The 24,500-nt window shown below is 40.0% G+C and overlaps 1 protein-coding gene and 1 long non-coding RNA gene across 8 annotated transcripts in view; one reads left to right on the forward strand and one right to left on the reverse strand.

Annotated features, from left to right (window-relative positions):
- Nucleotides 1-11,519, forward strand: part of LOC138792614 (uncharacterized) — a 47,706-nt gene extending 36,187 nt beyond the window's left edge. For all 3 annotated transcript variants that reach the window (XR_011363161.1, XR_011363163.1, XR_011363162.1), the window contains exon 3: nt 10,764-11,519. This is a non-coding gene — a long non-coding RNA (uncharacterized lncRNA). The remainder of the gene's footprint in view (nt 1-10,763) is intronic.
- Nucleotides 1-24,500, reverse strand: part of ZNF385A (zinc finger protein 385A) — a 151,854-nt gene that overhangs the window by 50,481 nt on the left and 76,873 nt on the right. For 4 of the 5 annotated variants that reach the window (XM_069970240.1, XM_069970239.1, XM_069970241.1 and 1 more), the window contains one exon: nt 20,110-20,252. In XM_069970240.1, the coding sequence (XP_069826341.1) occupies nt 20,110-20,252 (143 nt within the window). Of the gene's footprint in view, nt 1-15,535; nt 15,651-20,109; nt 20,253-24,500 lie in introns of those variants that run through there. The other variant, XM_069970243.1, reaches the window with a different exon arrangement.

Genomic DNA, 24,500 nt, shown 5'->3' on the forward strand with positions numbered 1-24,500 from the left:
ACTTATGGTTTCATTCCACCTCCACATTTCCCAATGATTCTGTCACTTTAAATGGGATTTGTTGACAATTTGTTTTCATACAGAAAATTTCTAAACATTTTCGGTTTTGTCTGGGGAACATTCATTTGTCTGGAATTACAGAACACGTAGGATCTGCTTATTCATTGACAGTACGTTACAACACAGAGGACCAGCAGAGAAAGTTCAATACCACAGGAAGCAAGAATGTAGGGGAGCTGGCAGGAGGCTTAAGAACTAGCCCTCACCTCAAAGACAAAGCTATGCTTGGAAATCACAAAAACAGCAAAAACAATCTACATAGCTGAGTTTTTGAGTGGCCAAGGAATGTACTGACTCCTCTCCCTCATCCGGTTTATAGAGGAATCTCATGACTTTGCTAATTTCTCAGCAATTATAACTGTAGAGGTAACATAGTCATTATTCTGCCTGCATAAGAAAACATATTAATAGAAATAAGATGATATCATATGGCCTGGATCTCTAGGAATCCGCATGGACAATGTAGAATGTATCATAATTCACTGAATGAACTATATAATTTGTAATAGTAAGCGTCCATGCCTATATTTTATGTCCATCCCTTGTGTACTTCATTGTGGATGAGAAATGTGTGGACTACATGTTGCCTGTATGACATGGCCAGAGGATAATACATAATAATACTGCATCATCAGATACCTCTGGGAACCCAGCTAACAGCACATCTGAAGGAGATTTCAGGATTTAAAACATATTCCTCTGAAATTTAAACTTGATAGGATTATAAAGATTTTTCAAAGAATGTGTTTCTTGGCAAGTGTGTCTTTTGGATAGTCCTGAACTGGGAATACTGTGAAGTTTAAAGAAGAACTAGGGAAGATTAAAGTGTTCCTGACACTTAAAAAAATAAATTGACATGCCACACAGATAAGTTAAAACTTTCGATCTGTTGGCAGGGAGAACCACATGGTTGTGAGCTTCACTCCACAGCTAGCCGCTTCAACCAGCCTGTAAGTCTATGAAGCCCTACTCCTGAAATGAGATGGGTCAAGCAGTGAGCTGGGGAGCGAATCACACAGGAATGAGCTTCTCTCAGTCATATCTAACAACTGGTGCTTGTCGGACGCTGACTAATCAAAATTTTTTACATGTCTGTGCAACATGTGACAGTAAAGATTCTGGAGTTCTGGACCACCCAATGGCATGAGTCAGAGATCTGGCTAGGGGGAAACACCAAGGGGCACCAAAGGGCCATCCTGACTTGGTCATTGTATATAGAGATAGGATTGGTAACTAAATCTCTGCTCTGGGTAATAGAAGTCTGGACTTAATTGCATTTTGTCCGGCTTATTTAACAGTCCTCTCCCTGTTGGTCTATAGGGAGAAACCTGTTAATTGAGTCAAGCCAGACAGAGAGAAACATGCCCAATGCCCAGTTTTAAACTACTGTATGTGTTCTCTGAAACGGCAGTCTTTCGGAGTAAAACATAGCTATTTGTAGTGAGGATTCCTGTCAGGATTATATTTTGCACAGCATAAGGCTATGTTCCCACTATGTAAAAATGATGCACATCTTTTTAGTCCCGAAAGACGGTCGTCTATCGGTAATGATGGCCGCTATTTTCACATAGTGGGAACATAGTCTAATGGTCCTTTTACACGGAACGATTATCGTTCGAATTTGCACGATAATGATCGAATTTGAACGATAATCGTACGTGTAAAGGCTGCAAACGATCAAATGACGAGCGAGAAATCGTTCATTTTGATCTTTCAACATGTTCTCAAATTATTGTTGGTCGTTCGCAAAAAATTCGCAGATCGTTCCGTGTAAACATTTTTTCAACAATTTCACCTATGTGTGAGATAGGCTTAAGCGATCGCAAAACAATCACATAACGATTTGTCCGTACGTTTAGACGATTTGTTCCGTCTAAACGCTGATCGTTATAAAAAAAAACATTGTTCATTCAAAAATCGTTAATCGTACGATCAAGCAAATTATCGCTCTATGTAAAAGTACCATAAGTCTCCTTTAAGTGTATATAATTTCCCTGAGGAAGCCGCAACCGTATATAGCCCAGAGTGCAATATGCAGACCACCCCCTCTAAGATCATCATATTTACTATGTTGATAAAGGCAAACACTGAAACGCACGTCGGGGAATTGGCACCCCACACTATGTCTTTTCACCTATGTTACTAACATCTGCGTTGCTTAAAATTCTTCCCAGAATGAAATATGGATTGAATCCAATAACTTGCGCCAATAAAAATAATGGACAACGGATGATATATAACATATTGTATTCATCTCTATAGTGTTTTCTACATGTCTAAATGGCCAGGCAAGGAAATAATGAAGGGCGTCCATTTGTCTCTCTGCATTGAAAGGCTCGGTCAATATTAGACACATATCATTGGGCCATGTAATTAAAGAAGCAATGAATTAGGTTGGATATTCAGCAACTGGTCTATAAAACCAGGCATGAGTCCATGACATAACATATATTATAGTTCTCAAAGCTGATCCATTGTGACACTGGTGTTGGAGTCCATCCTCAGACTGTAATCCATAGTCGGATCCTTAGCGTCATGAGGGGATCTGTTCAGAGATGTGCCATATTGTCATCACGACATGAATACTGTATTACTGCATTGGAAATGGATAATTTGAGAGAAAAGCCAAAGCTGGGTTAGAGAATTAATCCTAAAGGTGGATTATGTGATGTGGGTAATCCTTCCCCCGGCATCCCTGTCTATTACTTTAATCTTGCCTCAGGATTGGTTAGTGATGTTGTTACGGATAGACCGGACACATCTGGCATGTAATACTAGAGGTGTAATTTGGAAACCCGGTACGACTATAGGGGGGGTCCCGGTTATTATAAAGTTACTGGATTTTTATTCTATGTTAATTTACTAAAATACATGTCTGTGTTGGAGTGAGATGAATAAGAAATTATAACTATTATAAGGATAAATGTTGCCAAGACGCAGCACATTTTACAACTGCAACTGTTTAATGAGAAGAAATTGTAATAGGAAAACCATATGTTTATGGGTCCTTCATGCTGAGAGAAACAAGTGGCACCTCCATGTCTAACGGAACTATTCACGCTGACTTGTAATCTGGAAAGCAATGTATAAAAAGTCAATATGTAGATGACATTTTTATATTACCTCATAGAAACTAGCACTGCTGAACAGCACTATGCAGAGCAGGGTCTTGTTCCCTCCTCCTCATCTGCTGTATATTCTTATATATATATATATATATATATATATATATATATATATATATAGGAGATGGAGGGAGGCTTCCCAACATGATTGCTGTGTCCCACAGCCTCTGCTCAGTGAGCGAGATTGTATCACACACACAGCGATCATGTTGTTGCCTCCCCCCCCCCTCCCTGGGGGTACTGTTTATAAGAATACACAGTACCCAGGGGTAATGGGACCCTGCTCTGCTTAGCGCTGTTCAGCAGTGCTAGAACAGGTCAGGGGTTCACAACTGTAGGGCTTAGATAGACCTGCAATTCCTGACACAAATGTTGGTGGCAGCAGAGGGGGCCATATCGACCCTTACTGCTGCCAGTGAACAAAACTGTACATACAAATAAAAAAAAAATACTTTTTTTTTAACAAAAGTTATATTCCAAATAATCTAATTAAAGTAGTGTTAAAAAAACACCAATGGGATACTGATACTTTATCAAACATGGTGTAAAGTGCCCCTAGCAACCAATCATTTCACCTTTCATTTTCCAAAGAGTCTGTGAGGAATGAAAGGTTGAAGCTGATTGGTTGCTAGGGGCAACTGAGACAGTTTCACTTTACACCATGGTTGATAAATCTCCCCCTTTGAGTTCTGACTAAAATGAGAGACCTGTTTTTTTAGTGCGTCAGAGCTAAAATGCCTGTAAACTTCAATGTCAAGGGCATACATAGCAATCCTTGCAGCTTACATGGGGCCACTGGAAAAGAAAGACCACTGACCTTTTCTATGGGCTATGTAGACCTGCACAGGGCTCCACTATTTCTATATAGAAACATTAGAAAGCAAGTAAGGAAAACACAACTCAAGGGTCATCTAAAGGGCTGAGCAGGTGGGGCAAGCTCAAGGGCCTTATGGCCAGCATGCAGCAAGGCTATAAAAAACCAGCAATGATTCCCATTTTGCTGTTTGCAATGGGCCCATCCCTGCTCTGTGCTCCTGCTCAAATTATGATAACTGAGCAGAAACAATTTCATTTACACATATATGCATATATATCCAGTAAGGAGCCCATTTGTGTGTATATTCAAAGTTTTAGAATAGAGAGGGAAATGTATAATAATTTTGTCTATAGTATATTGCAGTCATGATCTAGAGGGATTGGGGCACATTATCTTTGCACTTCCTCCTATGCTATTTGCATTTGCTTTGTGTCCTTAATAGCTCTCCAGTACAAGTGTCATGTCCTCTTCCCCCCGCTTTGTTATTGCAGCATGAAGAGATGTCAATCCAATGACATTGTATAATCAAATTATATGCTGCCTATATCGCTATTCTGTAAATTGTCATTGGGACTGGTAATTGCTGCTTATAAAATCCTATATTCTCCTGAGTTTTCAAGCCACACATCATAAATATGTGATATAACTCTGGAGTAAACGTCAATGTTCAGTGACAATGTAACAATGTAATACCGTGTGACAACTGCTTTTCCTATCATAAATCTCCAGATTCTGATATAGTTCTCACCATAGGAAAGTTGTGAACTTAAACATGGTTCCTTGTCTATAAATATAAGTCTTTAAAATAGCTGGAGGATAGCTGTGATCCTGCAATTAATATAATAATACCCATCTGGTCTAGCAGCTGATTTCTTTTTTTTTCCTTCTTATTTTTCCTGTTAAAAAGTAAGTCCCTAAGTTACTTCTATTTGTGTCACACATTCTTCAAGAAACAGCATATAATGTATAATAATGATGATTTTTATAAATGGATACATAAGTTACAGAACATGTATCCTGTAATATTCATGTTACTATACAGGCAATGTATATGTAGACTAAAAGGCTAAATGTAAGAAATTAGGACAGATCCTCCTGGCCGGTTCATAAACCAGGTAAAAGGAACCAATCACGTCCAAAATCGCTGTAAAGCTATTAAACATTGCAAATATATTGCACACACCGCCCAAACATATAACTGTTCCCTCTGTTCCTACCTGCTGTGTTCAGAAAAAATACTTTGATACTCTCCTGCGCCATATGTAAATTATTCACAGTCGTTGGGATCCATAAAAAATACGCATTAGGGATATGATACAATTGCGGACAAACTATACAGTCCTGGAAAAACTACTGAACATATAACTGAGGCCTAAGTAATGATTGCTTCTCAAATGCTTCTCTCCCTGATTGATGCCTATCCTTTTTGGGCTCAGTTCACACTAGTTTCTTTGAATCACTCTTAACAGAGCAATCGTGATGGATCCTACTAATTTATATTGCAGTCTGTCAGGGCTTCATAAATCCTTTGGCATTTTTACTCCTCTCATTAAAATAATGGAAACTTGACTAGACAAAAACACATGGATGTGAAAATTTTTCCTCCCCCATATAATTCAATTTAGCAATAGTGTTTTAAAAATGTAATTTATTTGCGTAGTCCATGAGTTACGCTGTTTATGTTACTCTGGGAGTAGCTCGTGGGGTTACCCTGTTTGCCCAACTCCCATTAAAGTCAACTGGAGTTAAAAAAAAGATTGCTTAACTTGCTGGAACCAGGTCAGAGGGGGCCGGGGAGCCTTCGATCTCAAGATAGGTGCAGAACCCAGGAGCACCATATTAGAAGGTAAATAGGAACCATGATGGCAGACAAGCCTTGCATGGCACATCAACTAAAATGGATATACACCAGGCATACTCAAGAGCCGCCACATTATTATTTAATGATAGCCTATGTTGCACTATGTAAAAACTAACAATCATCTCAGAGTGCAGGCCATTGCCAAATCATTCATCTGGCAGCTTATAGTCATATATAATCAGGTACTATTTAGGTTCAGGTTGTGCTTAATATTTCAGTCCGAACTGACGCTTCTAAATTACTCTTGTGTATTATTCTGTGCTTAGTAGGCAACATAAGTGATAGAAATACAGGGAAATATTATAGAAACTGAGTGGATAAGTAAAAATGAAATTAAAGGATAATTCCAGGCAAGAACTTTGCCAGACAATCCTCCATACACAATGATCTTGGAGGTTCTCCTGGACTGAAGGAAAACACTCAGACATTACTGCCAATGTTCAGCAAGTTATTCTTATAAAGACATAATATATGTACTGAATCTTGTGATGTCCAGCTGATATATACAATGGTTACATTGATGACTAGGCAGAATATAACAATGTGATCTGGGTCATCCTTATAATAGTAGACTATTAGAATTTGAAGTCTTTGCTTTGCAAGACCCCTAGTAAGGGTGAAAAGATCATTTGTGGTGACCTCCAACATTCATGTCCTTCCTGCAGCTATCCCTTTACCCCTTCTCTTCTTGCTAATGCTGTCTAGGCGGGATGTCTAGAGGGGATCCACTCCTACTTTACTGCATGTAGAGCTTTATCTGCCACCAGGTCTGTTTAAGTGGGCCCCAAATCAACATCTTCAGACACAAGGGATGTTGGCTACACAATGAACAGCTGTGTTGCTCCACCATAAGTGCAGGGATAAATAGGTCATTTATAAGATCAGAGTCGGGGAACTTTTCGCCCTCCTGCTGTTGCAAAACTACAATTCCCATCATGCCTTGACAGCCAAAGGCTGTCCAGGCATGATGGGAATTGTAGTTTTGCAACAGCTGAATGGCCAAAGGTTCCCTGACTCTGATCTTATATATGACCTATTTATCATATAAGCCCAATTCAAATTTACCAGAGACCTTAACATTCACTCACTCGAGCGGAGGTCACAACTTTTTCTAGAAAGAAAAATTGGGCCACCAACACATTAAAAAAAACATGAATTAAACATAACCTACACACTCAGTAAATCACAATACACTCAATGTAACACATAATCACATACCACACAAACTCATCCGCAAGTCAAGACAATCTCCTGCTTTCTTCTCCATCAGTGTCAGGAAAGTCTCCTAGGCAGGACCTCACATGACTGGGAAAGAACCAGCGAACAAGTTCCCATGTCTGTTTTATGATTACTACAACATTTTTTTCCCCTTCGGGCCTCCAAACCTTAGCGTTCACATCCATATTATATACAAATCGTTTTTTGCTTTCCTATGCGTGGAGGAAGCAAACCCTTTAAGATCTCAGCCCTGTATTATTTTTTGACATTAACGCATTTACAGAAAAAAAAAAAAAAACGGGAAAATGGACGGTGTTGCCTGGTGTGGAGCGTATCTCCTTTGGTTGCCACCTGCCATGTCGGATCTCAATTCATCAAACAGACTTTCATGTCAGTGCAGCACATTTATGACTGTACTATTCAGGATCACAGCGCTGGCACCTCACGCCAGCCTCACCCCGCTGTTCATTTGTCTTATCCCATAATAAAGCATGGCTTCACATTCACTCGACTTTATTCCATTTCTTATAAAAAAGGAAGAAATCAACATCAAGGCTGCGCTATATTTTTTTACACTTACAGTAAAATCTATGGCGCCATATTCCCTGTGACAACCTCCGCAGTCTTTATCCGAGCCTTTTCTAAGGCTTCACCATTGCACCTCCATTTTTCACCTTTCTTAAATTAAGAAATGAGTTATTTTTTACTGCTCATGTTACACTGAAAGGTTTTCCTAGCAATGAATGAGTAATGAAGCATACTGCTGCATCATAATATATTTATAACCTTCTATTAACCACTTATAGGCCTTTCCTGCCAAAACGCCTCTTCTATTACTTGTGGGAGTCAGCCAAGATAGTTGCAGACGTAGAGACAACCTTAAGATGGCAGCAGTATACTGAAATATGGTTTTAGACAGATAAAAGAGAAATAGAGCGCACATGCAACCAGGGCACCTTTGGTTATGTTCACCTATATTAAAGGATTATCCAAAAGGGCTGCTGTCTTCTAAAAAAAATAGTGCCACTCCTGTCCTCACTTTGTGTCTGGTACTGCAGCTCAATTTCAGTGAAAGTATTACCTTGACTTGAAAACAGATATTTTACAGTTGTGAAGGAAAATCAGTTTCTAAGAGATTACAAAAATAGTATGTCATCTCTAGAGACAGCGCCACTATAATTCATTGGTTATGTATGGTATTGCTGCACAATCCAATTCACATGAGTGGAGATGAGCTTTGATAGTAGACATAGCAATGTGACATATGTTTAAAAAAAAAAAAGTCGTTTTTGTAACATCACATAATCCTTTTAACATAAAGCTCCATCATTGTAGCCAGAAACATGAATGTTTTGATGCTCTTCTATTCCATAATTGCATGCAATACTGTATGTTACTGTTCTGAAACTCTTGTATTCCCTAATGTACTTCTGACTAGCAAGTTAAAGGAGAAGTCCGGTGAAAATTTTTATTAAAGTATTGTATTGCCCCTCAAATGTTATACAAATCACCAATATACACTTATTACGGAGAATGCACATAAAGAGCTTTTTTCCCTGCACTTACTACTGCATCACAGCTTCACTTCCTGGATAAAATGGTAATGTCACAACCCGACTCCCAGATCTGTGTGGGCTGTGGCTGCTGGAAAGGATGATGGCAGGGGGATGCTCAGTGTCCCTCCAGTGCCCTGTGTCCCTTAGTGTCCCCCTGCCATCATCCTCTCTAGCAGCCACAGCCCGCACAGCTCTGGAAGTCGGGTCGTGACATCACCATTTTATCCAGGAAGTGAAGCCTTGATGTAGTAGTAAGTGCAAGGAAAAAAACACTTTATAAGCATTTCCCGTAATAAGTGTATATTGGTGATTGGTATAACTTTTGGGGGGCAATACAATAACGTAATAAAAATTTTCGCTGGACTTCTCCTTTAAGTTTGTTCATAGGGCTACATTAGCCACACAGTGACCATAAGAGTGTCCTCTTGGCATCCACCTGGCCAATATATGTTAGTATAATGTAAAACATAATGAATGGATTAACACACTAGACTACACTATTACATACAAGGGTATAAAGATAAAAAAAAAAAAAACATGTTTAATGGTACCTTACAAGTACCATGGTATTTACCATGTTTTTGTTTTGCTTTTTCCAAAACATGGAGTGTTCTGGTATGTTGTTTTTTTTCTCATATTTTTACTCATTGGTTTTCTTAAAAGGATTTAAAAAGACTGGGAAAAAAACATATTTTCAAATTGTTAAATAATATGAATTGTCAAGAAAAATGTTTGAGAAATGCATCACCAAAACTTCTTGAAATCCACTGTGCATTTTTTGCAAAAAGTAACAATATGTGAAGGAGCCCTTTAAAGTGTCTCTATATGCTGCCCAAATAGATATCCCAAGTAGGACGTCACACATCGTCTATTCAAGATCATTATTTATGTCATTATCAAAATGCTGGCCGTCCAGAAAGGTGGCCACAGATTAACATGTCTACTATTACCTTCTTTGAGACACAAAATACCATAAAGGTCGCTTTAGTCTAGCAATTCCAATCATGCGGCTCAAGGCAGCTAAATTTCATTTAAAGTTGAATTTAAGAGACAGAAAACAGCTGATTAAGCAGAAGTCTCAATGGACTGCAAAAAAAAAAGAAAATAGAGGATGTGTATTATATTATTTTATGCTATACTGTTTATTTATGCTTTATATGTGCTGTGTAATTTTTATTGGACAACATGTCTTCTTGGAGAATCTTAGGCCTGGCCAGACTCTGTCATGGGATTTGGAGTGACATACATTAGCATCTTTGGGAAAGCACTCAGCTTACAGCTTACACACTTAGGGTCCCTGACACAGGGCTGGTGTTAGTTTGGCTGTACCTTTTATTGTTGCTCACCTGTTATGGTAGGCCATATGGTGTTCAAATAATATAACCATACAGTGTGGATATAAAATAGGTCTGGATGGGTCATTGATATCAGATTGTACACATTGCAGAGAATTTATGTTCTAAGCTATGTTCACAGTGTATACCATCCCTGTAGCTCTGGCAAACAACTGATCAACAGGGGTGCATGGTTGGGTTTCAGCACCGACTGACCTGATATTGATGACCTTGCCTGATGATGTAAATTTATGTTCTGAGTAGCTGAGTAGTCTTAGGTACCAAGTGTTTGACTGTTAGGGTAAGTGTAAACTCCGCAGCTCGCACATGCTTGCGACTGCTGGTGGCCACGCACATCTCCGCTGCTCCCATAGGCTGCATTCTGTGGTTTGCCAGATTCTTCTGTCTCCCCGAAGAATGAACCCGCTTATTCTTCGGGCTGATGGGGTAATCTGGCAAACCATACAATAAAACCTATGGGAGCAGCGGAGATGCGTGCAGCAACCTGTGCTTGTGAGCAGGTGCGAGCTGCAGAATTCGAGGTGGGTGTTCCATCAGGATTCCTTAGTGTGCACATACCCTAAGTGTCCAGGTGTCCAGACCTTTAGGGTCTGTGGTGGCCCACCATGTAGGTAAAGGTTGCACCCCTCAGAAACTGGTGCAGGTCACCACATGTAGACTAAATGTCCGTAAACTGCACATTAGCTTCTGCACCCCCAAGCATTCTGAGATCCAACTAACATTTCTTTAGGTGTAAGGCATGTTCACACCTGTGCTTTTACATCCCACCAGGTATTCTGCCAGGCTTCTGTTTCTCTTGATGGCAAGAACAGCACAAAATACAGCAAAACAGCAGAAACCTCAACAGACCTCAACAGAAAGAATACGTCACTTCCTGGAGGACATACAGAATCTGAAAGACTTGATATTTTTAAATAGAAATAAATTGAAAATTTATACAACTTTCTCACACTAGTTGATATATTTTCCCCCCGGAGTATCCCTTTAACTGACTTTAATCCAATGTGTATGTGCAGTTTTAGGGGGATATGTATTAATACTCACATATTGATGAGTGGCAAGCCAGTATACAATTACATTGTGGCACATTGAGATGCCATACATGGTAGGTTCCAATTGCTATTTAAGTATAATGAGCTTGGTTAGTAATCTACTACCTTTTTTCTGCACAAAAAAATTGGTGGAATCCTTTAGAAAACAGTCACACATAGCTACGTTTCTGAAAATTCTGAACATTTTACATTAAAGTAAAAAAGTCAGTCCCTATAGATTGGGAAGTAAGAATGTGGGGGTACCAAGGTGCAAGAGATTACAGGTTCACTAAAATCTAACAACACTGGAAGAGCTAAGTAAAAGCAGTAACGTGTCAAATGACTATATGCAAACACGTGTCATGTCAACACTTACATCGCAGTATACAGCACTACAGAATAAGAACAAAATACAGCCACCTAGATGAAACATAGCAACCAAATCACCAAAGTGGAGTATATGAGGTAAAAAGTCATGGTGGTTCATCTTGTTAATGCATTGGGGATGCAACTTTTTGGATAAAGTTCCATTGGATTCTACAACATATTTCATTGGTTTCTTGTTCTAGTTTGCTAGGTTGTAGGAGAAAATTAGAATTTAAGTTCTAATATAGAACAAGGGCCAAAGCATGGGGATCCTGAGTGAGCATGGGATATGTAAGCCCTTGTCTTCTCAATAAGTGATCCATATAATTGGTAATGAGCCCTAAAATCATTAATGAATAATTTTATTGTTGTTTTGTTTTTTTGTTTTTGTTTACAAAACCTGATTACTGGCAACTGAAAGATTTTAGGGTGTATTCACATGGTCTGGCGTGCACGAATAGTGGGGTCAATGCCAAAAACTGTATCTGAGAAACATAATCATTTGCATTACGAATGCATGGTGAATACATGCCTAGAAAGACAGGAAGCTTTTTCTGACATGATAAAATTTTTTGATTGCTAATCAGAAATACAGTATGAACGCAAACAGCAAAGGTTGTACTTGCACTGGAGAAGCCCCCAAGGCACCTCTGCCCCATAGGTTGATGCCAGTATAATAAATGGCATAGGATAGACAATTGTCTGGGGCGTAGAAGCTCTGTGTATTCCTGTGTTTTTTTTGTTTTTTTTTACTTATTAAAACTAGATACTGATGCACATTCTTTTTATTTTTCTGAGTCTTAGGATTTCTTATTTTATTTTCTGTTAATGATTATTGGATTGCCATTTTGTCTGAACATTTAGAGATATGTTTGACAGCTGCCACATGGATCACATGAATCTGCAAGTCTGAAGATGAACATTGGTTTCTATGAGAGAGTTTACTAGGCATGCACTCTGTGCAGAGATAAATGGGGGTGTGACCATCACATATTGTGAATAGTGCATCCTGTGTTATCTATATATTGGATTCACCTCTCATTGTAGTCCTGCCTCTGATGACAATAATGAAACAGCTGTGGGTGATGACTGTAGTGCTTCACGGAGCACCACGTTCACACATCATTACCCCAGCAATCCGTGCCGCAAAACAACGGCCCGCATTACAACATGTCCGTCTTTTTTGCAGCATGGATCGCGGCCCCGTATACACGTACGGACGTGTGAACGGGGCCATAGGATAACATTGGTTTCATGTTCTGTCCGCAATTGCGTGCTCGCAATTGCAGACAGAACAACGGATGTGTAAATTAGGCCTTAGTGTTGAGTGGACTTGCCCAACTTTTTAAGTTTGGCAATGTTCTTTAAACCCAAACGTTCAGAATTTGACTCCCGGCATCTGGAGAAGTTGGATGACGCCCTAGAGCTGTCAGGAAAATGTTTGGCATTCCTAGGGTGGCATCCAACTTCCCCAGATGCTAGGATTCAAATACCGAACGTTCAGGTTTGGGGAACATACCCGAACAGTTTGACAAATTCACTCAACACTATTATTAGTGACTAAAGTGAAGACTGCAGGATTTCAGAAATAAAAATAGATACAGGCACAAACTTTGCATTAATCATCAGTAACTTCTTGTCAGGGCCTTTTCTTGCCCCTGCCTTTACATGCTGCCTAACTAAGTCTATAGACGGGGAGTGGCAAGGAAGGAGTTGAGAGGGTTAGTGAATGGAGGGAGTCAGAAGAAAATTGAGGCCGCAAAAAGAGTTACACGTATTTATCTCAAAACTTTCTTAAATGGGCACTGTTGTGACCAATAAATAATGTTACATCAGCAGGGGAGATGATATACTACTTTTTGCCTGTTTTCTATATAAAAAAATACCATGTGGTCTTTAGTAACAGCAAAAAGAGACCAAATGCAGGAAGTGATGTCAGTTGGCCCAGTGAAGATAAAGGCTGATTGGCCAGCAGCTGTACACTGCTGCAGATGAGGAAACCACCTGATAAAAAAGGCCCTGCCCACTGTCTCAGAGTGAAATGCGGAAGCATGAGCAGCACAGTGGAGCACTAAACAGGCCACTGGAGCAGCACAATTAATGGACAGGTACACTCAATCATGACAGGTACACTTTAACAGCTTACAGTGCTCAGCACTGCTCTATAATGCCCTCCATGCTGCTGCTTCTTAGGGTGTATAAAGATACAGAGGAAAAGGATCTCCTTTTCTGTGTGTGTGTGTGTGGTGTATGGGAGACATTATAGAAGATAGGTTTTGCTCCCTAGCTCATGGATTGCTGACAATTAAGAATGAAGCCTGCACAGAAGAAATCAGGCAGGGGGGAACATAAACTATCACAACTCACCTCTCCCTGTACCACTCTAGTGCTGGATTGCTGCTCCGGAACTCCTGCCGGGCTCTTGGATCTCCTGGACCCAGTTAATGGACTGCCCACTCAGCAAGTCAGTAACTGGGGCGGGACGCCGCTCCAGTCACTGATTGGCTGAGTGTGCAATCCATCAGCTGGAACAAGCATTTTTCCCTCCAAGTCACAATGTCATCAGAACTGGGAGGAAACAGGGAGAGGTAAGCAATAATTGTTTGTTCCATTCAGGGGGCCCCTGCTGTCTATGGGATTTTTTAAATGGTCAGACTTTCCCTTTAAGTGGTAAAATTGTGAAATACAATGTAGATTCTGTGTACATATACAATACTATGAAGCAGAATATACTAATGTAGAATTCTGTAAATGTCACATGTATACAATGCCCTCTAGTGGTCATATGATTGTGAAATACAGTTGATATTACTAAGAATTAATTGTTAATATTATGTACATTTAAATATACAGAACTGTACAGCTATTTCTGTATTATGGGATGCAGTACAGATGATGTACATCATACAGGCAGCAGGGAAAATGGTAACCTGCAGCTCTATGTAGAAGCACACATTATTCAATGTGTGTGATATTACATATGAGAACCAGGAAATACCCAGATACATACAGTACTAAGTATGATGGTAGAGTACAGTATGATACGCACATGTAGACAAGTACAGTATATAGAAACAATGACCCATGCAGATTAGATTACATGTACTGTATAAAGTTGCCAATATTACAGTATATATATATATATATATATATATATATATATATATATATATATAAAACAATAGATTTCTATAACAGATTACAGTCTCGGATTCACTGTAAGATGTCATGGAAGGAAAAGTGGAGGCAGAAACAGAAAGAGGCAGCAGAAGGTAAAAAGAGAAAGAGAGGCGTAGTGAACAGATGGAGGAATAGAGGGAAGGGATAGGAGACACACACTGGAGCTGCATGGTGCAATGCATGAGCAGAATGATAGTTTAGGGTACAATGTATCCTCCTTACCCTCCATGAATGGATTTCTGCATCCCACAGCCTGTGCAGGCAAAGAGCAGCAGCCTGATCTGTCACTAGCTAAGTGCTTCCCAAGAGCAGACTGCACCCCTTCACTGCCTGTGCACTCTGTGTGCCCTCTCCAGCCTCATCAATAATCATGTTCAGAACAAAACTTCATTAACACCTTCCCTTCTAGCATCATCCTGATCCTGACATTGTGCCGGCTGCACATTTCTTAACCCCTTCTCCTGCACCAATTCAGACTTTGTGCACTAAATACATTGCATACATTACAAGGTGTTAGCTGGTTCTTTAAGAAAATTTGCAAGAATTCACCTATTTACTACCCAGCAGTTCACCTTGTGTGGTTTGTACAACAGGCACATGTCTTTTAAGTTCAATCTCTTTCTGAGATCCAGCGGTTTGGTCCACACAGAGGCATCACCAGCAATCTGTTCTTATCAACTTGGAAAGTAATGAGTACAGCGGGCACTTGGCACCGCCAATGCATCCTTCAGCATGACACCACATCACAATAAAGCCCCTAGAATCTAATCAGTCTAGTCCTATGCCAACTACAACTCATAGCACAGACGTCAACTCCAGTACTGTATACCCAAAGTGGCAATTCAGCTAAAAAAAAAAAAAAAAATCAATTACTCCCCCTCACCCCTCTCATTCTAGATAAGCGTCAAGACCCAACAATAACACATACATGATCACAAATAATCTCAGGATGACTTGGGCACCTACCGCAGTAGTAACCAGAGCTGTGCAGAAGGGTTAACCATAGTCACAGTACAGATACAGTGCATACATTTCCAGGCGACAGCTACCAAATCACACATACTAGTGTCACCACAGGCTGCTGCTTCACACATGACATGAGGGAATACTGCTAGAGGTATTCAGCAGGTGATAGGACAGGATAGGGTTACGCTCAAGGAGGTCCCCTTCTGGAAGAAGGCTTAAGGGAGGGGAGAGCTGGGATCTACAGCCAATACAGTCTTGGGGAGTGGTTAGGAACTTCGCCTCTTATGTTAACTCAGGCATGAACATAGCCCTGAGTACAGTGTATTCTGCACATTCATTTACTATGAAAACCTCATTTATAGAGAGTGATGATAAGTACAATGTGACATGCAGAAGTATAATCAGCCTATGCATATAAGATATGTATAATAATGTAATAGGAAGCAGTGCAAGCGGTAGGGGGACTGAGCATTCGCACATTAGGGCAGAGTCAGAGAGAATTAAAGTTTAATTATAGGGTCTGAAAAAAAAAAAACATTGTATGGACATATATGAAGTTTATAATTAGAGATGAGCGAACCTCGGCATTTGATTAGCGGTGGCTGCTGAAGTTGGATTTTTTTTTTTTTTAAATATCCGCTTTCTTTCAAAAACAGCCCCATTTTTGTTTGTGTATCGTACTGCAGCTCAGTTCCATTAAAGTGAATGGATTTGAACTTTAAAGGGGAAGTCCAATGTCAGACATTTTTTTCAAACAAGCTGGGGACATAACAACATGCACCTACCTCCCCAGCTCCAGTGCAGGGGTCCGCTGTCCCACTCTCCAGTTCCCGGTCCCCTGGCCGCTTCCTGGTCTGAACGAGGATCTGGTTTATAATGTGTCAGCCCCTTTCAGCCAGTCAGCAGCCACAGCTATAACTAGAAGTGGAAAGTACATAGAGGAGAACTTTAATGAGAAGATCTGCGCCTCCATAATTTTTGGACTCACTCTTGGTTTTGGCTTAGAAATACTGATGCAAAATAGCTATCTACATACTGCCATGTGAAAGTGGCAAAAGGGTATGTTTACACTACAGAATAGGCGTCGAGTTTAAAGCAGAGTTCGCACTGCGGACATTGATTCAATAGGATTTTTCATGCGTGATCCTCCATCTGCCCAGAGACCTAACATGTCACTTCTTTGGGTGGACTTATCGTGAATTTATTTTTCATTACACATAACAGTGTCCGGGGTCTTACACATAGTGCATAGTGCAGGTATTAGACCTTTGTAAATCCACAAGTTTTAGTTTTGTCTCTGTCTCTGACACATTTTGTAGACAGCTATAGTGACGTCTGCTGGATAAATGTAGGTACTGTCTTCCATTAAACCACTAAATAGCCTATTTGGTTTTATAATGAATTTGCATGAATAATTTCAGTTAGTTTATTATCATGGCTAATGTGGTGACAATCTGTATAGCTAACAAATGTATGCACGCCAGCTCAGCATTCCCCATATGTCCTATGAGGATTCTCTTTGCTTTAGTATTATATGGCTAAGCTGGGTAGCAATAGGTGATCACACAGTGTACAGCAATTGCTTTAGGCTCAATATAATACATAGATGCCTCAGACTATATGTTTCCTAACCCATGTCAGCTAAATAAAGGTTTCTAGGCTTTAATAAGCTGAATAGACATCCCCAGATAAATCTTTTCTCTTCCCACAAACATGAAGAATGCCTGTGTAACGATCCCATAGTAACCTATAGGAGGCAGAATCCATATTAAATTTAAAAAAAAATAATATAGCAGCAGCTCGAAGGCCTTAACCTCTAGTCCCTGGTGAAACGTCTGGTTTGAGAGACATTTTATTGTTCGTAATGAAGTTTGCAACAAACCAGATCAATTGCATCATTCAATAGCCCTCTAAAAGTCATATTGAAGTTATGAAGTAAAGGATGTGCATCATTTGCCAGTAGGAGTATATTGATTGGATGTGTGCTGGATACAGAACATCATGTTGCTAGATTTAGAGTGCCACTGTATAAGGTTTGCTTCTACAATCTTCTGAGCCATATGCCAAGAGCCATAGAGTTCAGAAACCAATTTGTTGATTATCTACTAGAAGTTACCTGGACATGAATGTTCTTACAGCATGTACTGCCAGCTAACTCATCATTTTCAGGTAGACTGGAGATGACAGGTAACTCCTCAACAGTGACATCCTCTGTTGGGAGTTAAGGTAGCCATACATTTTTAGTATCGGTAGGCTGGCAATTATCACATTGACTTTAATGGGTTGCCTGAACAGCATGGCTCTCAGTGCAACACTGTTTACATCTGTACTGGTACATACATAAGCCTTGTTTGTTGAGTTTATTGTGGTCTACTAGTGACTATGTTCTATCCATTTCAAAGTACATAATTTTGCAAAGATGGCTGAACAATAATAGTATATGCGATATTAAATGAATAATGTCTAGTTCATTAAACTAAATGGGCATGTTGGTATATGTTGGCATACTGTTAAGTTAGCATGCTGTGTATGCTGACGTGACCTGATAATAGCCCACTTAAAGACTATAAATATGTTTTAAAAATTGCTTACTTTTATTTCTACAGCCTTTGCAGCTTGCTTTATGTGCCCTGTTTTTCTCTCTAAAATTGTCTAAACAGTTTATATAATTCTTCCCTACAAACTACCTTGTATCTGCAATCTTCTCTATCTACAGCCTGTGTGAGCTGTCCTCCAAGTTGTCTTTCCCTTCTGTCACCTATGTGAGCTGGTGTGTAAACCCCTCCATCTAACTGCTGCTATCTCTAACACTGAGAAAGCAGAAAATCTGATGGATTTATATAATCTTTCTCTGAGTAACAAAGAAGAAAGTTGCTTCATTTTGCATTCAGAAAACAAATGCACCTTAAAAAAAAACCATTGCAAAAGGTGTCCTTTGCTTTTAACTATACCTAAAATACCCCAAATTGTACTAACCTGTTTAGATGTTTAGCTCAAGGAGGATAGATAGATAGATAGATAGATAGGAGCTAGATAGATAGATAGATAGATAGATAGATAGATAGATAGATGTTTCAAGCACTCTGATAGGGATATATGCATAGTGCCAGAAAAGAATGGTAGGCCCACACTTTTATACATTCATGTTTGCCCCTTCATTCTGGGACTTGGAGAAATACAGACCATTTCACTAAGTTACACTGATCTTGAATGACTTTCTTTAAGGACACGTCCCTGTTAATAATCTACAGAAGAATGAGAATACTATTTTGGGGCTTGATGGTTCTTACAGCACTGACATCATGGGTGATAACTAATAACAGCTTTTATAACATTCTCTTCATTTCAGTGCCTTGTATCCGAGTCCTCATTATCTATACATGTCATTTGTAATGATAGGCCCTTTTGTGAGCGTTATCCTTCAACTGAATTCCACACCTTAATCAGATTTCTGGTAGGCGACTTTAGCGGCAGCACATCTAATAGTGGTAAATTATCATCTTTATTTTTTTAGGTTAGAAGATGAGGAGTGTGCGAATCTAATTTACTCCCTACAGGCGAAGGCCTGCAATTTGGGGACCGATTGTAAAATACTAAATATTCCTCAGTTCAAAAACAAGATGAGAATCTGACATCACATCATCCTGCACCAGCTAGTTAGGAGACTGACGTAACTAATCAGTATGCTGCTAAGACACCAGTCCCTCCCATTCACCAATCTTAAAGTGGACCTGTTCATTGTCTTGTATCTCTAGTTACAATCCTAAGACATCTAACAACTCTTTTGTGCCATTCCTCATTTATACCTCCTGAAATTTATTGACGATTGTAGCTTTCATTTTGGAAAATCTGCTTCTGACCAAAAAATACCAAAACACCACAAAGATGCCTCCAATCCTTAAAGCGGATATCCGGAGAGCAGAAAAGGTCCTACCCCTCTGCCTATGTTTCGGGTGCCGCAGGCACTGTGTGCAGGTGCAATCACACCCGCACAAAATGTCCAGTAGCTGCCCGAAGTTGCCACAACACCGGTAACTCCATAAGCTATAGGTAATTGCCCACAACTTGCTCTCGCCTGCCTCTGCAGAAGTTATCGGCACAGAAGAGCAGAGGAAGGAAAAGGGGAATCGGAGGGCAAAGATGGTAGGACCTTTTCTGCTCTTTGGATAACCCCTTTTATGTTCCCCAGAAAAAAGTGACGTCAGAGGAGTCTTATATCAACCGATGTATGGTTGATGAGTACATCAGATACATCAGAAGTGTCAAATTTGTGGCCCTCCAGCTATTGCAAAACTACAATGCCCATTATGCCTACGTACAGTGGTCGTTCTTGAACCAATTAATATGGTATATTGAGGGACCACTGTATGTCTAGCTGTAGCTATATGATGAAATTTTAAGGGAGATTTATTAAAACTAATGCAAGGAAATAGTGGAGTGCAGTAACTGTTATAGCAACTGTTATGGTATATAAGATCAACAATCTGATTATTATGGATAACTGCTCCACCTTTACTGCACACAGTATTTATAGCTCCCTCACTGATATATTAAAGGAACAATACATAGCTTACCGTGCTGAATCTGGGGAAGAGACCCAAGGCAGGCTGTGGTTCCACAGGAAATGAGAGGAAAGGTTTAATATCCAGATGACGCTGGACCATGGCTGGAGGAGGACGGAGCAGGGTGGGGAGACTTCCACCTCTGTTAATGCTCCCTGTAGAGAAAATACAAGCAGCATTTAATAAAGAAAATCACTTCCACATGCGTCATATCTGATCAGTATGAAAGAACAATCACTAAAAAACTCTACCCAATCATCTGTCACAACTAAACCACCAATGGCAATGATCATTTTGACATATATTAAATGGGAACTATCAGCTGGTTAGACAAATCTAAGCTGCTGATAGCCCCCTGTAGTGCCCGGGATGCTGAGGAAGAAGGTATGTGTCTCACCTTACTCATCACCCGGCCCTCTGCTCTATTGATTGTCAATGGAGCCAGCGGGCAGACGGATAACGCTGTGGGGGCAGGACAGTGCTCCTAACACTGCTCTTGGCCGAAGATTACACCGACCAACGACACAAGAGCAGCGCCAAGGAGGTGGGTAAGACACATGCCTGAGCACTACAGGGGGCTATCAGCAGGTTAGATTAGTTCCCCTTTAAAAACAGTTGTTGTTTGAAGTCATTAGTAGAGATGAGCGAATTTACAGAAATAACAAAGCAAATCACTTTGTTAGCTCAGCAGTCGGCTTATCGGCCTTCTCCCTTTTAACTCAGTGCCGCTCCTCCCTGGGTGCCAGGAAAAACTGGATCCAGTCCTGGGAAACTTGGGGAAGTTTCCCAGGACTGGATCCAGCATTTCAAAGCACCCTGGGAAGAATGGAAATAAGTTAAAATAGAGCAGGCTGATAAGCTTTATTACTGTAAATCCGCTCATCTCTAGTCATTAGAAATAGAAACAAGGATTCTGCTATTCACTGTCATCAAGCAGAGATGTTCTGCATGTACAGTAATGGACTATGTTACTAAGTAAGACAACCCCCCAGATTAAAATCTGCATTTTATCATGAGGCATAAGAGTATTATTATAATGATTTACCATCAATAAACTAGTGTTAATATCAACCTTGAATGGTAGAAGCATTTAATAAGTAAGTGACAGAAAGCCCCAGGGGACACATTTGATGTTTAACCTCATGCAGCTCACTGTCCAAGTCTTTGAGAATGTTATGTGTGAGATTTCCTTCTCTGCTTGGTGCTCCAGCCTGTATCTCAGCCATAGCCATGTCCCCGCCATGCACTAATGGTGCTTATCTTGCCTGTATTTTTAGGCCCAATCAGTGCAGCTAGGACATCTAACCACTTGTGAGAACAGAAGGAGCCCCGACATACAGAACAACTCTGGACTTCGCAATCAGCAAAAGTAATTTACTTCAAGCTCCCCAATGTTCCAGATTGCAGCCATGTTATTAAAGGAGTTTGGAAAAAGATCTGCAGAATATCGACATTTTCTAAGTGACCTCAGAGGATTCAGTTCATATTTTGAAAGTGGACGTCAATGAGTGAACGTGTTTTCCGCTCCCGCTTGCTGTGCCTGGGATTCAGGTTGTTATTCTCCTACTGGGGAGAATCTGATAATTATCCTGCCATTTATACGCCATACAGAAAGCCATTTGATGCTATGCTGTGCGCAGAGCTGTTTAAAGTTCACAGGATTTTGGGTATATGCACCAGAAACAGCTGAGATTTTTTCCGAGCTCAGAACACATCATTGAATGTATGTAAAGTTTGTTCTCATTAAGATGAATCACAACCTGTGACAACAGCAGACTGCTGGTGAGGCTGCCAATATGACGGAAGCCGCTCTCACCGAGCTTTACATTTTCTATTGAAAATTTGTAAAGCTGGAAATTCTTTCTGATAAATGGAGATGAAATGCCTAGACTTCATGAAGCTATGACTAATACCAACCACAGAAAAAGGGTAATGATGTACGGCATCTGCGGTTACCATGATGCCTCACAAACTATAGGGCTTAAAAGAGAACTCCGGGCTGAGGTGATTTTTGGTCCACTCCAGCGCTGGTGCCAGTATCCTGCAGCTCCATCCCCCGGTCCCGGATGCTTCTGAGTCTGAGTGGGGACCTGCAATGTGATGTGTCAGGCCCGCTCAGCCACTCAGCAGCCAAAGCAGGACCCTGCAAATGGCAGAAATCCATCCGGGTTTCACATGATTGCAGGTTGCAACATGACCCCATTCACATACATTATTTGTGACGTAGCATAACTGAAGTCTAAGCCTGTCTGCTAAATGCTATTCATTAGCACTCCCATAATTGCAGTGGTGGGACTATGGCATTTACAGATTATAGAGGTGAACACCTATTAAGGAGGGATACAAGTGCAAAGATTAGTGCTATCTCTCACTCTCTAGGCAGTGGCACATAGACTTCAGTAGTTGGCAACACTAAAGACATAAATTACTATAAGTAATGTGCCAACAGGGGGGGGGGGGGGGGGGGCAGAAGTAGAAAAATGTGCATACATTTTTCCCCAATATCAGCTCACATGTAATGATGTAAAGCTGACCACAGGCTGAATTTTTAAAATTATATATTTACAGAACTTTCTGTTCCTGTTTCTGGCAGTGCCCTAATTTCCCTACAATAACTATCTATATATTCATTGATGCCCATAAAGAAGCACCTGGTCTAAGAGCAGATAAAATATCAATTTTAGTATATTTAAGCAGATATGGCAAAGCTGAGTTTTCATCCAGTATGTCATTCTTCAAACATTACGATAGCTTTACTTTAAAGGTAATATATATGGAAAACAGCAGATAGTCCATTCAATTACCAGAATGTGTTGCTTTCCTAGGTTGCTTTTTATAATGGCATCTGTAGGGCTAGCAGTTAAGAGGCCATCTGGAAGTGTCAGTGTTATATTTCAGCCATATGTGTTAAACACCATTGTCCTATTACAAAAGTTAGATGCATTTGCTCATTCCATTGAAATCACAGAGTTCCAAAACAGAATTCTACTCCTTAAATGTGATCCTCAGCAGCAGATAGATACTCCTTTTGACACACAGATAGGTGAGTCACCAGTAATAAGCATGTAGCTCCAGACTACACATATCATGATGATCACTATATACAAATCATACACCCCCTCACTCCAGGTGCAGGGATAAGCTGCATAGACATGCTCGGCTCTACATGGGACTTCATTAGTGTATGCTCCGAACATGAAACCTCTCCTCTGTATTATTTTAATTGTGATATGAAAATACTGGTTAGAAAATGTATATACAATGTATAATGATAATGTTTAATGTTATAATCTGGTTGTCACTGTCAGCATTAAGCACTTGCTAGCAGAAATAATAAAATATTTTTACCTTGAAAAAAGCCAATACATGACCTAATCCTTATTAGACAAGTAGAGTTTATGAAAACAATTCTGGAGATCAGCAGTGTAATACTGGATGTTGAACACTAGAGGGAGCCAGAGAGTTATAAAGCATTTAACCTTCAAACGCACTGATAACTTATGTTCACTATATCCTCATAGCAAACACCATAAAAAGAAAATGTTGTTTATTTCCCATATTTTATAACCTATATTTCCATAAAGTCAAACAACCTTTACATTATCTGCCTCATAACACTACAGCCTCTGCCTTTACATAAAGGTTCACACTAAATTCAATTTCATAAAAAAAAAAAAATTATATATAAAAGTATCTTGAGCCTGAAATAGTTCAGTCTATACACATAGTCATTGTTATCCGGAGAAACAGCTCTCCATCAGACATCATCCCTCAGTCACAAAGTCCAGTCCTTAGGGTGATGAAAGTGCAGCACCATTGTACTGAATATGCCTATGCATTAATCATACAGTAAGCCTCTAACGCCATAATATGCTGGGTTCTTTCTTTACATCTGTTTAGCCTTACTGGCAGCATCGGACAACCCCCCTCAGGCAGATCCTATGTATTCATTTGCTTATAGTCGTTTCCTTTTTATCACTTTCTAAGCATAAACGGCTCTCTTCTCTTTCCCACAATGCTAAGCTAATGAGTTGCTGATTTTCCATGCCCCACTTTCACTAGGCTTGGATCCATTATATATCTGATAAATCCTTCTCAATCAATTTTATGCCCTGATTTCATACTCAAGTGGCTAAGTCACTTTCCCTTGGCTTCTCTGTGTAATACACTTTTGTGACAGTCTCCATTTTACCATTAAACCAACTAGGCTTTTCTCTCCTTTACAATCACAATTTCTAAGCCCAAACCACAGGGAAAAAATAGGTGACAGGTCCAGCTCAAAGAGAAAGAACTTAAAGGGAAACTAACAGCAGGTTGGAAGACTCTAAATAACTGTTACGTTCCTAAAGGGCCACCCCCATCTCAGTTCTAAGATCACGCGCATTTGGCCAAGCTGACCATCA

Source organism: Dendropsophus ebraccatus, chromosome 5 (assembly GCF_027789765.1).
Source record: "Dendropsophus ebraccatus isolate aDenEbr1 chromosome 5, aDenEbr1.pat, whole genome shotgun sequence".
Lineage (NCBI taxonomy): Eukaryota > Metazoa > Chordata > Amphibia > Anura > Hylidae > Dendropsophus > Dendropsophus ebraccatus.